Source organism: Lissotriton vulgaris, chromosome 1_1, assembly GCF_964263255.1.
Source record: "Lissotriton vulgaris chromosome 1_1, aLisVul1.2, whole genome shotgun sequence".
Lineage (NCBI taxonomy): Eukaryota > Metazoa > Chordata > Amphibia > Caudata > Salamandridae > Lissotriton > Lissotriton vulgaris.
This window is the reverse complement of record NC_141685.1, coordinates 1,031,466,245-1,031,479,858: the sequence shown is the minus strand read 5'-3', so window position 1 is coordinate 1,031,479,858 and position 13,614 is coordinate 1,031,466,245. Positions and strand designations below refer to the sequence as shown.

At 44.2% G+C, this 13,614-nt stretch overlaps 1 protein-coding gene across 3 annotated transcripts in view; it reads left to right on the top strand.

The window, feature by feature from the left end:
- LOC147748463 (A.superbus venom factor 1-like) overlaps positions 1-13,614 on the top strand; it is a 1,277,467-nt gene that overhangs the window by 1,167,737 nt on the left and 96,116 nt on the right. For all 3 annotated transcript variants that reach the window (XM_086962056.1, XM_086962049.1, XM_086962065.1), the window contains one exon: positions 7,575-7,658. In XM_086962056.1, the coding sequence (XP_086818182.1) occupies positions 7,575-7,658 (84 nt within the window). The remainder of the gene's footprint in view (positions 1-7,574; positions 7,659-13,614) is intronic.

Sequence of the window (13,614 nt, the reverse complement as noted above, 5' to 3'; positions counted from 1 at the left end):
GCATATGTCACTACGCGGTTGTTACAACGTCCGAGTTATAACAATGCAATACCATTACCCCGCAAGTCGTTACAACGACTTGTGGAGGGGGGAGAAGGTGTTGGATTTAAAATCCAAAACCTTCCCTACTGTCTGCACAGACTAGAGTTGGAATAGTAAATTATACTATTCCAACATCCAGCGCCCCCCTCCGCAAGTCGTTGTAACAACTTGCGGGGTATTGGTATTGCGTTGTTTCAATGCAGTTGTTGTAATGACTGCGTTGTAACAACATGCGGGTGAGGGTAAGTGGGAAAAGGAGGCATATTCCACTGCCACATCAGCCAATATCTACGGACCCTGCATTAGCTCCCAGTCGAGAAGAGAATGACGTTCAAGCTTCTCAGTCATGCACACCAGGCCCTACTCAACACCGCAACCGCCAACCTGAACCACTGCCTCATGTTCCACGCACCCCTGTGCTCTCTACGCTCGGTCCAGCTCTCCCTCGCAACTGTACCTCAGATCAAGGAAAGCAGAACAGCAGGGGTGCTTCTTTTCCCTCCTCGTGGCCAAGGCATGGAACTCCCTCCCTCTCCACCTCCAACAGGCTACATCGCTCCCCAAGTTCCTAAAGGACCTCAAGACCTGGCTCTTCGATGATATGTAGTGAACTTGTAGGATCTGCGGAACTCCGCCCTGCCCTCCTCTCCCTTGGCGCCTTGAGACCCGTTCCGGGTGAGTAGCCTGCACTATACCAACCCCCAAATTGATTGATTGATTGATTAAGTGACATGACAGTCCACCAAAACCCATTACTGGACTAGGGCAAAGAAATCAACCCGGTCCCCAAAATAAAGTGGATCCCATTAGCAAATCAGGTAGCTAAAATGTGCAAATTGGGGCCATTTTGGAGGTGTAAAGACACACTGCAAAAGTGTTTTGCAAGGTATGAGATACTGCATGTATTTGTGCTTTCTGCATGCAAAGATTGTGGTAAAACCAGGGACATTAACAGAACCAGGCCCACCAGACCATACCCTGGCGTACAAACAGCAAATAAACTGCCCGAACACTCACTTGTAACAGCAGCCCTTCTGGCACTACCAGATTGCCCTATCAGCCAGTGCGACCCTGTTCTTAGCAGAGACCATCATACTGCACTCTGTGTGACATTCTCCTTCTGCTGCTGTTCTTGCTTTGTTAAGCAAATTATTGGCAGTGAATTTTTTTCTTAAAGTTGTCTAATTTAGGCTGGGCGCAATATACTTGTGAGACCTTCGCCCCAAAATAACATGGACGTTCAGCCTCAGCCTATAATATAATTGGAGGTCAGTTTATGTGGATTTATGAGCGGTGTATCCCTTTAACTGAGTGCAAAATCGTGGTACAGCTTCAGCCAGAAATGGAGGAACACTTGTTTAGTTACAATGTTACCTCTGGATAGAAATATTATATATGTGATAATTTAATATGGGATTCTAACGTCATAGTTTTATTGTGCAACTGTAAAACTTCTATGCGAAGACAGACAGCGTTTCTGTTTGAAAGCAAAGCCTTAGTTAGCCCTTTCCGGACTGCTAATCCCAACCACAACCCATGCAGTTTCTCTCTAGAAAGGTGTGTGCATAGGAACATGGGCCATCCTCAATCTGGGACTAACCCACTTCAAGAGCTTCCAGAGCACTGGTCTCTGGTGAGGCTAATGGGCCTCTTGTTATGCATGAAAGTGGAATTTGCACATCGTTGATGATCCATCCAGTAGCAATGTCTTGAGTCTCTTTCCAATGCAGATCATAGCAACATCCCCAATGGGTGAATTCAGGGAACAACTTTTATCTACGTAATGCAAGAAAAAGCTTAAATACTTAAATGTGATTTAAGCCTGGTGGATTCAGTGAGGATCCTTTTTTATTACGTATTTATTTCGTTTTTATGTTTACAGCCATGCACTATTCTCAAAGTAATTCAAATAGCAGTAACTTTGAGACCAGTGTTAATAATTTCCCAGAGCCTGGTCAAGGCATTCAGAATAAAAAAAAAATCCAACACATGACCTCTTTTAAGGTCCATTGTATTGATTTGAAGGTATTTGTTCCATTAGTTATTCACACACATATTATAACATTTACAACAATCTTCAGGAGGGCTAATTTGTATACGATAGGCTGGCTTTCAGAGTGCAAGTATTGTGAGAACTTGGTAAACCCGATTATGAAGACAAGTTTTAAAGCAACTAAAATTAACTGAATAAAAGCAGCACAAAGTGTACTACAGGTGTGTAAATGTATTTATTTATTCATTCACACTTTTTGTTTTCTGCCGTATGCAACAAAGCACTTGTATTGGGTAACCAATTTTAATTGGGAGGACATTATTAAAGCAGTGTTCTTGATGCTTAAATCGTATGGTATTAAATGGATACTAAATTACCAGAAAGTTGTCAATAGTTCAGCAATATGTTATAATTAATGCATTTTCTTGCAGTTTAGCCAATCTCACCTTCAGGCGCAGGGTCTCAACTGTTCACATAGTGCAGGAATTATTAAACGCTGGAGGTTAACTTAACTTTGCACCTCTTATAAATACGATATTAATTCTAAACAGTGTAAAGGCATCTTGGTGGTTATGTCCCTGTGAATGAATACACCTGCGAGACCCCTCTGTGTTTTCACCATTCACTTCCCATGATTGAAAATTCTGAGTGATCACTGCGCCTTGAAGCCTTTCATTTTGGGAGAATACCAGGAAATACAGTGCTGCCGTGGGGGATGGGACGTCTGCCCGATCACTTTAGATATGCTAATGCCAGCCTTTGTCCAGGTGTGTGTGCGCGCGCCCTTGCAGGAGAAGGGCTCTCCAAAGCAGCGGCTGCCTGGTTACCAGCTCTGACTTTGGCTTTGTTATGGATAAGTGTTTCCTCCCGTGATAGAAGCACAGCCACACCTCGGCTCCCTGCTCTCAAACTCACTAACTAACATGAAGAGAAACAGGAGATTTCAAGCAGAGGCTTGTGTGCGCTCACAAGACACCAGCAAAGCGTTCAGTTGTACTTTTTTTCACCCGTAAATCTGTCAATCTTATTAATTACATTTGCGCACTCTAGACACTTTCAGAATGGCAATACACACATGTTTACTTATGCAATATATTTAATCAATTGAATCTAAACACTTGGTAAAAAGGCTTTCAACTCTTGCAGTTTACTCTGTTGCATATTATACTTCTACAACTTTAATAGTTAGCATCCTATCATTAATAAATTGTATTTAAACTGGAATAGGGGTGAATGTCTGCTGTTTTTCGTAAAGTTCAGCAGATTCTCAAGTGCGCTTAAAATTGTTTCAACGAGGGTCAGCTGGTATCAATTTCATATTTTTTAATTTTTCACCTTCAGTGTTTAATACTCACTTACTGTTACAAAACGAATTTCATCTAAATAACTAATTCATAGAACTAAAACAAACGAAAAATGGTTTGTATTATATTCCGATTGCGTATAGTCAGGGAAATTTCAGATCTGGCAAACGAATATATTCTTAACAAGTGAGATGCCCTGAATTATTAATGTGTTGAACAATATTAATTACAATTGAGTAATTTGCCATTTTCAGCTCTGTGTCAATGGTATTAAATCGTAAGTGGATTTATATCACGTTTACTACTTGAAAGAGGTGTTGAGGAACACATCTAGTAGATTCAATATCACTGTACAGGGGCATAACACAAGTACCAGCAGCCACCATGGCACAGAGGAAACCATGCTCTTTTAGGGGCCCCATCAACTCTTCGGGGGTGAGGGCCCTCATTCTTGCCATGGTCAACGATATCAACAAGATTTGGGAGGCTTATGGGCCTCTCCTTACATTCTGCGGGGAGGGGGACATCATTGTGCTTTACACAACTGTCAGCCTAGACTTTATTTTCAAGTACCCATTATCTGAAATAGTAATGAAAACCTTTCACACCCCTAACCAGCCCAAAATGAACTTGTGGTATGAAATATCAATGTATGTTGATTAGAACAAGGATCTGGTTCAGTAGGTATACAAAATATGATTCATATAAGTTTAGCAAATATAAAAATATGTTAATAGGAAGTTTTCCAACAACAACCCCCTAGGCCTAGCTTTAGTACAGGGTTGTGCTGGTGCTAGCGGTGTGCAAAGCAGTGGAAACTGTAGCAACAATCTAGCACTATAACCTATTTTGCTCCAGAAGTTCAAACTCTCACAACACAATAATCCTTTTATGTCAACCCATAGGTATTATAGTCTAAGGGATATTGGAATATCAATATTAGATTATAGAATATTGCACAAATCATAGGTGTTGGTGCAGAGCCTAATCTGACTTTGCCCCCAAGAGACTCCAGACAATGGCAAAGGGTCAAAAAGTATATCATCTAATATACTTACGTGTAGGGTGTGTTTTATACTAAAGCACTAATATTACACAGTTGGCCCTTATGCAGTTGTCTACACATTGGAATTTCCACTGAAGTCTTACCTTTGCACATTGCACAAGGCTGAGCGCCATCGTAATGTCCAATTTTAGCATTAGCACCTTCAAAGACATCGGTGGGCGACTGTTTCTAAATCTGGGATACGCTATTTTCTGTCATTTGGGCAGCACAGCACTCTGTTACATGAAGGGTAGGAAATGTGGATCTTATTGTGCCCAGTTTATATGTGTACTAATTAATGTCTGAAATTAAGGTAAATGTGCTGCAGTAGGGTTTCTGTGGGCTGGGACCTAGTCACAGACATGCTAAACACAAGGCACATTAAACTTTCGGTATAATGTGTTCAAATTCAGCCCCAATGGTATTAGACTTACTATTTGAGGCGTCCAAGATGGTGCAAGCATTACAATGTAACAATAGGCATTAATAACTATAGGTTATTTGCAAAAAAATCGATTTGTTTATATTGCATTGCAGTGCGATGTACCTCAGGGCAGATATACAAGCCTCGTACACCACTTTTACGCCGTTGTTGCGTCACTTCTGTGACGCAGCGGCGGCGTAAAGCCAGTGCCATGCTGCAGGGTATTTACAATGTGACACATCTAGGGAGATGCGTCACGTTGTAAAGCCCTGTGCCACATTAAACCTGCGTCAGGTTTCATGTGGGCGTTCTGGTGCGGGGGGCGTTCCGGCACAGGAACGCCTCGGAAAAGTGGCTGAGTGAAATCTACAAGATTTCACTCAGTCACTTTTCCGACCCTGCTGTGTCAAAACCTTGCACCTGCTTGAAACAGGCGTAAGGCTTGATGCACCATGTTGGACATAGGCAGGGTTGCAACAGTGCTGGAGTTGTCGTGCCCGCGACACAACTCCTGCACTGTGCCAACGTTACAGCAGCAGCTGCAACATGCGCCATGATGCGCCGCATTGTAAATGCGGTGCATCCATGGTGGCGCAAGGATTGAGATGCGTGTCGCAAGTTTCCTGGCGCATCCCTGCGGATTTGCAGGGATGCGCCAGGAAACCTAAATCTGCCCCCTTATTCTTAAACTGCAGATCAGGTCAAACAGAAATAGTGAAATATTCTGGAATTAAAAAGTGACCTAAATTGCTTTTAGAAATGGTTATAAAGCCACCAACAATTTCAGATACAAAAAGCCTTCATTCATTAGTTTCATGTAAATAAAAATGTTGTTTAATAAATAGAGTAAAACATTATTTGTATAAAAAATATTTGGATAAAGAGAAATTTATGCAGCTTTTCCTTCAAAATGTAGGTCTTTTCTGCTGCTAGTGTGTTTTCTGGTGAGCAAAGTGTGTTTAAATGCAAAGTGTGTTTAAGGCTGCAGTACCACCTCCTGTCTCTGGGGACAGAGGGAGCAAAAATATAAACACACTTGATGAAACACAGGTCCCCACAAGGCAATTTTTTAGAAAGTTGTAAAAATTGACACAGATGTTCCTAAAGTCATTTTATATCATTTAGAAGACAGTGCCTTGTGGGGACCTGGGTTCAGGTCCCCACAGTGCAATCGAGTCCCCACAGCGTGAGTGTGTTATCACACCCAAGTCCCCACAAGGATAGTAACACAAACCCACACACACACGCACGCACACACACACACACACACACACACACACACACACACACACGTATATGTATACATATGTAAATGTCCAGAAATCATTAAAGCAATTCTGTCATCAATGAGGATATCCTCTTGTGGTTGATCTTTCTGCGTTATATCACAAAGGTGCTCAGAATAGCAAGGCAGAGAAAGTACAAAATGTCAAGTGCCAGCTGGCTGCTTCTCACCCAGACACCTCGTTTCCATTTGTGGACTTTTTTCAAACACATTTGCATACTAGGTATTTTTGTTTTGGTTGCTTGAATTGGACTATAGCTGTGGCACTCAAAGTAAGGCCTTGTTAAAGCTTGCGGCCCTCCTGACCTTCACATGTGGGCCCCTGCTGAATGGCTGCACTAGGCTCCATTTAACTTGAGAAAGCACTAACATTCAGAAATATGTTAAAAAAACGGGCAAGCATTTATTTACAAGCTAACTGAAGTAATGGAAATAAGCAAATAAGGTATCCTGCACCACATAACTATTTTAGAAACATTTATTTTTAAGGCATTTGGCAACAAACATTTAAAAATAGGACAAATTCTTTTCAAAATTATATTTCATCAACATGCAGACATTTCACCTTAGAACATCCAATTACAGCAGTGCATTGAAAAGTATTTTTTAAAAGGGATAGTTCTAAAAAATGGACGTAGAAACATTCATGCCTCTTCCCACCCTGACAACAAAGCCAATAGTGAACTAAGAGGCGAGTCAGTTGCCCATTTCGTGTGGGTGGGCTCGGTTGTTTTTATGTATGGACAACGTTATAGTTAATTAAATCAAACACAAGAGAAGATTTTGTACTTTACATATCTTGAATGCATGCATTTGAAGGTGTTCTTACATGTGATAATGAAGAAAAGGGAAGCGGAATGAAAACGATTGCCAAGGATCACACAATTAGGTCAGGTTGGGAAGCCAGGATTGATCTTAGGTTTTCTGGTTTCACCATGTGCAATTTTATTTCATTCAAATCAATAATGCAGTTACTTCTTTTTTACACTTGACTCTCCCAAGGTAGTGATAGCAAGTAAATAAGGCTCACCCCAAGGTGCGGTAGAGGAGTAATGATTCAGATATAGAAAAAAACAGTATTGTGAAATCTATGACTCTTCTAGAGACTTTTAGCTTAATTTAGAGAGCAGTATTGAATGAGATCCTCAAAAAAGCTCCATCACTCACTCAGTCCATCATGTACATCCTTTACTTCCCCAACACCCATGTTACCCCCCACCACCTCTCCTCCCCCAAGCGTAGCCCCACTCCCCCTCAGCCATATCACAGACCATACTTTGTGGCCCCTCGGAAATGTTTGCTATTACCCATGGACTATAGAAATGGTTAATCTTGATTTGCGAAAGTAAACCTTGGGTTGAAAAAGAGATGTCCTGTCAGCTTAGAGTTATCTGGCGACCCAAGGGCATGATGAGGTTGGAAAAGCACTTACAGTTTACGTTACTAATGCACTGTTTTATGGTGTTCATTGTCTTTTATAGAAAACTGTTTTATGCAGAAGTTTGTTGGTGAGATCACAGTAGGCAAGCGCATTGAAGAGGCATGTGCACCTGGAGTTGACTATGGTAAGTCGTCAAAAGCTGAGTAGTTGTTCATATTGACAGCATAGGAAGTTAAGAAAACTAAGAAGAATTCTTAATACAGATTAAATAGCATAACTAAAGAGTAAATAGCTGCAGATATGCAAACATGCTAGTAATAACAAGTTAATGTGTTCAGGCATGTTTATTGTTTTATTTTATATGACTACTTAGCGCAGTAAAACACCCAAGCATCAACAGGTGAGTGGTTTTATTTTTAGCAAATATTCTATGTTATGTTATGTTAAATGTGATTTGTAGAGTGCACGTTCACCAGGCTGTTTCTTGGCGCCGAGAGAGGACAGCAGATTGGCCAACCCCTGGAATTCCAACTTCTGGCCTCCACCATTAGGGAGTCCCCCTCTCCCAGTCAGCTCGTTAAAAAGTCTGGGAATCGTCATCAGTAATGACCTAACTATGAAGGCCCGGATCAGTTCAGTGGTCTCTGCATGCTTTTTCCATCTCTGAAGAATTCGGAAAATTAGTAGATTCCTTTCCACCGCAACCCTGACCCAAGTGGTTCTTGCCCTAGTCATTTCTCGCATTGACTACGCGAACTCCCTATATACCGGCATACCGACCTATCAGTTACATCCGTTGCAACTGGTTCAGAATCAGGCAGCTAGGCTTATTTTTGGTCAGCCCAAGCACCGACATGTGAGCGCATTGTGCAAAAGCCTTTATTGGCTTCCTTTACCTCAACGCTCCATGTTTAAATTGGGCTGTACCATTTACAAAGCCCTCTCAGAACGCTGGCTGCCTTCATCGCTTCCAAAACAAAGAGGTACATTCCAGATCGTGACCTACACTCTTCAAATAAAAATCTGTTGGTTCCCCACAGTTTCAAACGAAAGAAATATGGAGGTCTCAGATATACGACCCTGGCCACCCAGTTCTGGAATACCCTCCCCTCCAATCTGTGCACCGCCGTCTCCTACACTGTATTTAGAAAGTTACTTAAGACCTAGTTATTTACCCAGGTGTACAACCGAAGATTCATTCACTCTTACACTACTTGAAACGTCATTCTTACATCACCAAGGAATGTATTTATGGATAAATACAAATAACATAAAACAAGCATGCATAAATACTAATGACATTAGAAAAATGTGAAAAAATACAGACAGAAATGCCAAGAAAGTAAATATTATTAAACCGGAAGTCCCAATTTTATCTCTGGATGCATTGTCTTCTGCTTCTAATTCAAGCATCCACCCCCTGCCAGCCAGTCTCCCTTCAGCAGATCGAGTGATAGAAAAGTGCTCATGGAATTTCCAATGTTCAAAAGTACCCTTCTGTCTGCCACCCTATTGAGCATAAACAACCACCTGTTCTTCTCTCTATCAATCTTATGATCAAGAAATATTATCACAACTCTCTCTTTTTGAGCTTATGGAAGTAAAGTACAATGAATCTGTCCACACTATTTATCACTTGACGTAAAAAGAACAATCTATTCTGCCACTGTCGGTCTTTGACAGAAAAATACTACTCCTTATGGCCACCCACACTGATTTCTAAGGAAAGACCTATCTCTTCTACATTCAATTCTATCTTCTTGTTAAATAATCGGATTCATACTGCCCTCAACGATGTTCTGCAGAGAATACCCCAAAATCTGTGTGTCATTAATTCGTTTGGGTACGTTTCATAGCACAAGGGTAACCCTGGGATCCATAGGCACCCTGGTAAATTAGTATTGTTTTCAAGGTCCAATGGTACCTAATACATAATAGTTAAACAACAGCTCATAACTAGTACATTTTTTCCCAAAACTATTTTTTAATAAGGGAAATTAAAGAAAACAAGCTTTGGCATAGCCAATAGGTCTCGCCTTTGGGACCTTGTAAGTTGTTAGGCAGAGCTATTGGCTTTGCCAATGTTTTAAAGCTGTGTTGTAGAGACTGATAGGCTGGTAAAAAGGGAGCACCCTGCTACAGAAAACAGTAGCCGTGTTTAAATAATACAGTATACACATCCTTCATATCCTGGCTGTAATGTTATTCAATAAAAATCCATGATTCTGACATGGAATGAGTAATCTGTAGCACTGCCCTTTGCAGTAGAACAGTTTGTGTAAAAGCTGTGCAGTGTCACTGAGTGTGGATGCTCCGCCCCGTTCTTGTAATAAAATAATAAAACATGTGTCTGTTTCTTTCCCTGTTTCACACTTCAGTGTTCAAACGTGCATTCGGGCCAGTTTCATCCTGTGTTCCCACAATGGTGTCCATAAAAGCACCTCTGAGCGCCAAGAAGCAGCTCCACGAACAGCACTGCATGTGTCACAAGAGGCCGCTTTAGGAATCATGACGTCAAGCCTTTTGACCTTGCGCATCAATCCTGGTTATTATCAAACTCTGATGTCTTGCTTCAAAAGCACACATGCCAGTAGGGCGGGTGTTACTGCACTAGTGCACATCGCCTTGCACAGTACTGTGAGGCGCAGAGGCCCTCTGTGCCTGGCTCCCCGCTATGTTAGAGGAGGGAGCCAGTAGGAGCCTATTGAGGTGTGTGATCCTGAAGCAGTGCCTCTTGCAGACCCCTGCGAACACCGCCCTGAAGGCGGAAGGGCAGGAATGTAGAGTAAAGTGTGCCGGGTGGAGGCCACAGGGGAGGATCCTGGGGCCTTATTTATGAAGGCCTTGCGCCGCCGGTGCGTCACTTTTTCCCAGTTTAAAAGTGGTGCACCGGCGGCTCAAGGCCTTCATAAATAAGGCCCCTGGTGCGACAGGTTTCTCAAGATTATCAATTGTGATGGGACTCCTAATTTCCTCCTCGAGTGCCTCCTTTCAACCACTGATAAAGCCCCGAGAATCCGTGGTGGTGAGCTAGAGGTTGATTTTAGATTCCTGGGGGCTCACAGGCAGTGACTGGTGACTGACGTGTCACATGGCCTTACCTCTGGTCTCTAGTCTTAACTACGAGGCTCTGCCCCTAGCCCCATCCCTGGGAAGCCCGTTGTGCGTTGGACAATGTGTTTCCCTAAAATTGGTGTGACAAAAAGCATGGATGTTGCGATCCCAAGCAAGCAGAGTTTAAGACAGATTACAATACGGCCTAAGTGCTCGGGGATCAGTTTGGGGCATTATGTGTGTGTGAGTTGGGGGGGGGGGGTGAAGCCCCGCCGTGAGCCCAATGGATGTTGTGCACCTGATTTATATCACACCGTCTGTAGTTTAGTATTCTAATGGCATATTCTCTCTCCCCTTCTTAATTCATGCTTGTCTAGTCATAAAGGCAAAAACCTGTGGTTCTAAGTGATACCCAAATCTTGGTCTGTGCTGCATGACAGCCCCCTCCCCGCAAACCCCTCAAGGGCTGCCATATGTGATGACTGGAGCTACTTCTAACCTGCGGCGATTCATGCTAGGGGCATATACGTCTCCCTCCTGCCCATGTTATGAGGCCATTTTGATATCATTAACTGGTATCCACCTGACTAATTCTCCTTACGTTCAGTTTGGGCAGTGTTCGTCTCCCTTATGATATAGCAGCCATATTTTTTTCCTTTTTAGGTTTCGGCTGCAAAAAGCTGCGCAAGCAGCTTTTGCAGGAGAAATCTATTGAGTTACAGTATGTGGCTCTGGAATCCGCCCTCTGTTTCATTGGCTAGCTCCATAAATGGAGGCTAGCCATTGGAACAGAGAGGCGTCCGTCATGGCCGGACCAGATTCGGGGGCGTTCCCGAGAATTTTTGGCTTTTGGCTACGTCATGCTACGTCAGCCAAAAGCCGGGAACGCCCCCGAATCTGGTCCGGCCGGGCCGTGCTTGCTGCTGTCCTGCCTTCCTCCGTGTCCCTCCTCCCGCCGTCCCCCCTCCCGCTCTCCGCCCTCCCGCTCTCCGTGTGGTCCTGCCTTCCTCCGTGTCCCCCCTCCCGCTCTCCGTGAGCCCAGGGCACTTTTTACGTTTACAATTGGGTACCCACTTGTGCTTACAAATCTGCATCAACTGTTGAACCCAATCGATACCCCGGTTCACAGCTTCAAACCATGGGGTGGCACAGCTCGGATGCCCAATCAGAAAGAAGTACACGTCCCTGGAAGGGCCATACACGCAGCAGCAGCACTGTCATCGGCATACTCTAAGAGTGTTGTTCAGTGCTTAGGCGGGGTCCACCCCAACGCTCCCAAAAACATTTTGCTTTAACAAGAGCTCACACAGGAGCACAGAACAAACCTTTTGGGTCGCGGACTGTAAATCATATATGGGGCACATTCCAGTTCTTGTAGAGTACAGTACAATGCACATCTCTGGTCCGAGACGTTTCAAACTAAACCAACTTACCACGCCGGAGACCGAGCACAAGCCTGGCTACTTGGATGGGACTGGCAGGCCCTCACTGAACGCCATCAAAGTTAATAATGATTAATTACTGTCTTTAGTTAGTTAACCTGGCCCTGGACCCTCCTCCCGCCGTACCCCCTCCCGCTCTCCCCCTCCCGCTCTCCGTGTGGTCCTGCCTTCCTCCGTGTCCCACCTCCCGCTCTCCGTGAGCCCAGGGCACTTTTTACGTTTACAATTGGGTACCCACTTGTGCTTACAAATCTGCATCAACTGTTGAACCCAATCGATACCCCGGTTCACAGCTTCAAACCATGGGGTGGCACAGCTCGGATGCCCAATCAGAAAGAAGTACACGTCCCTGGAAGGGCCATACACGCAGCAGCAGCACTGTCATCGGCATACTCTAAGAGTGTTGTTCAGTGCTTAGGCGGGGTTCACCCCAACGCTCCCAAAAACATTTTGCTTTAACAAGAGCTCACACAGGAGCACAGAACAAACCTTTTGGGTCGCGGACTGTAAATCATATATGGGGCACATTCCAGTTCTTGTAGAGTACAGTACAACGCACATCTCTGGTCCGAGACGTTTCAAACTAAACCAACTTACCACGCCGGAGACCGAGCACAAGCCTGGCTACTTGGATGGGACTGGCAGGCCCTCACTGAACGCCATCAAAGTTAATAATGATTAATTACTGTCTTTAGTTAGTTAACCTGGCCCTGGACCCTCCTCCCGCCGTCCCCCTCCCGCTCTCCCCCCTCCCGCTCTCCGTGTGGTCCTGCCTTCCTCCGTGTCCCCCCTCCCGCTCTCCGTGAGCCCAGGGCACTTTTTACGTTTACAATTGGGTACACACTTGTGCTTACAAATCTGCATCAACTGTTGAACCCAATCGATACCCCGGTTCACAGCTTCAAACCATGGGGTGGCACAGCTCGGATGTCCAATCAGAAAGAAGTACACGTCCCTGGAAGGGCCATACACGCAGCAGCAGCACTGTCATCGGCATACTCTAAGAGTGTTGTTCAGTGCTTAGGCGGGGTCCACCCCAAGTGTTCTGCATCCATTATATTTATACACAAGCATCTGCAAAGCCAGCCTTTATTATGGATTTTGTAAAGATTTATATTTTTAATTTTAGCAAGGCATACTGCATGTGAACAGCAGCGGTGCAGTCCCCCCGGCCACACGCAATCACCACAGATTTGCGAGACTCTCCCCAAGTAGAAACAACTGGGCTTGGGCAGCCCCTTACTCGCATGCAGGGGACACGCACCTCATGGGCACCAGCAACGCAGGTCCCATCTCACACAGAGGTACAGTTCATGCCCCAATGCGCACCTCAACACTCAGTGTTTGATTTGGTGAAGAAAGTGCAAGTGGCCAGAATTTGTCTTCGAAGACTACCGACCACTTCCACCCCGGGACAGTTCACTTCCACCACTGGTGCGACTTACTCTGATGAGACACAGGCCCTTTTAAGTCAGTCTACTACATTCATTTAATATATGGAAAACTAATATGTGATTTGGAATAGGTAAAATAATATTGAATACACTTTTTATATTGGTTTATTATTCCCTGCCCCCTGGCTGTGCTTGCTCCCCCACCCTCTGGTTCCCCTTCCCCTGGCTGTGCTTGCTCCCCTGCCACCTG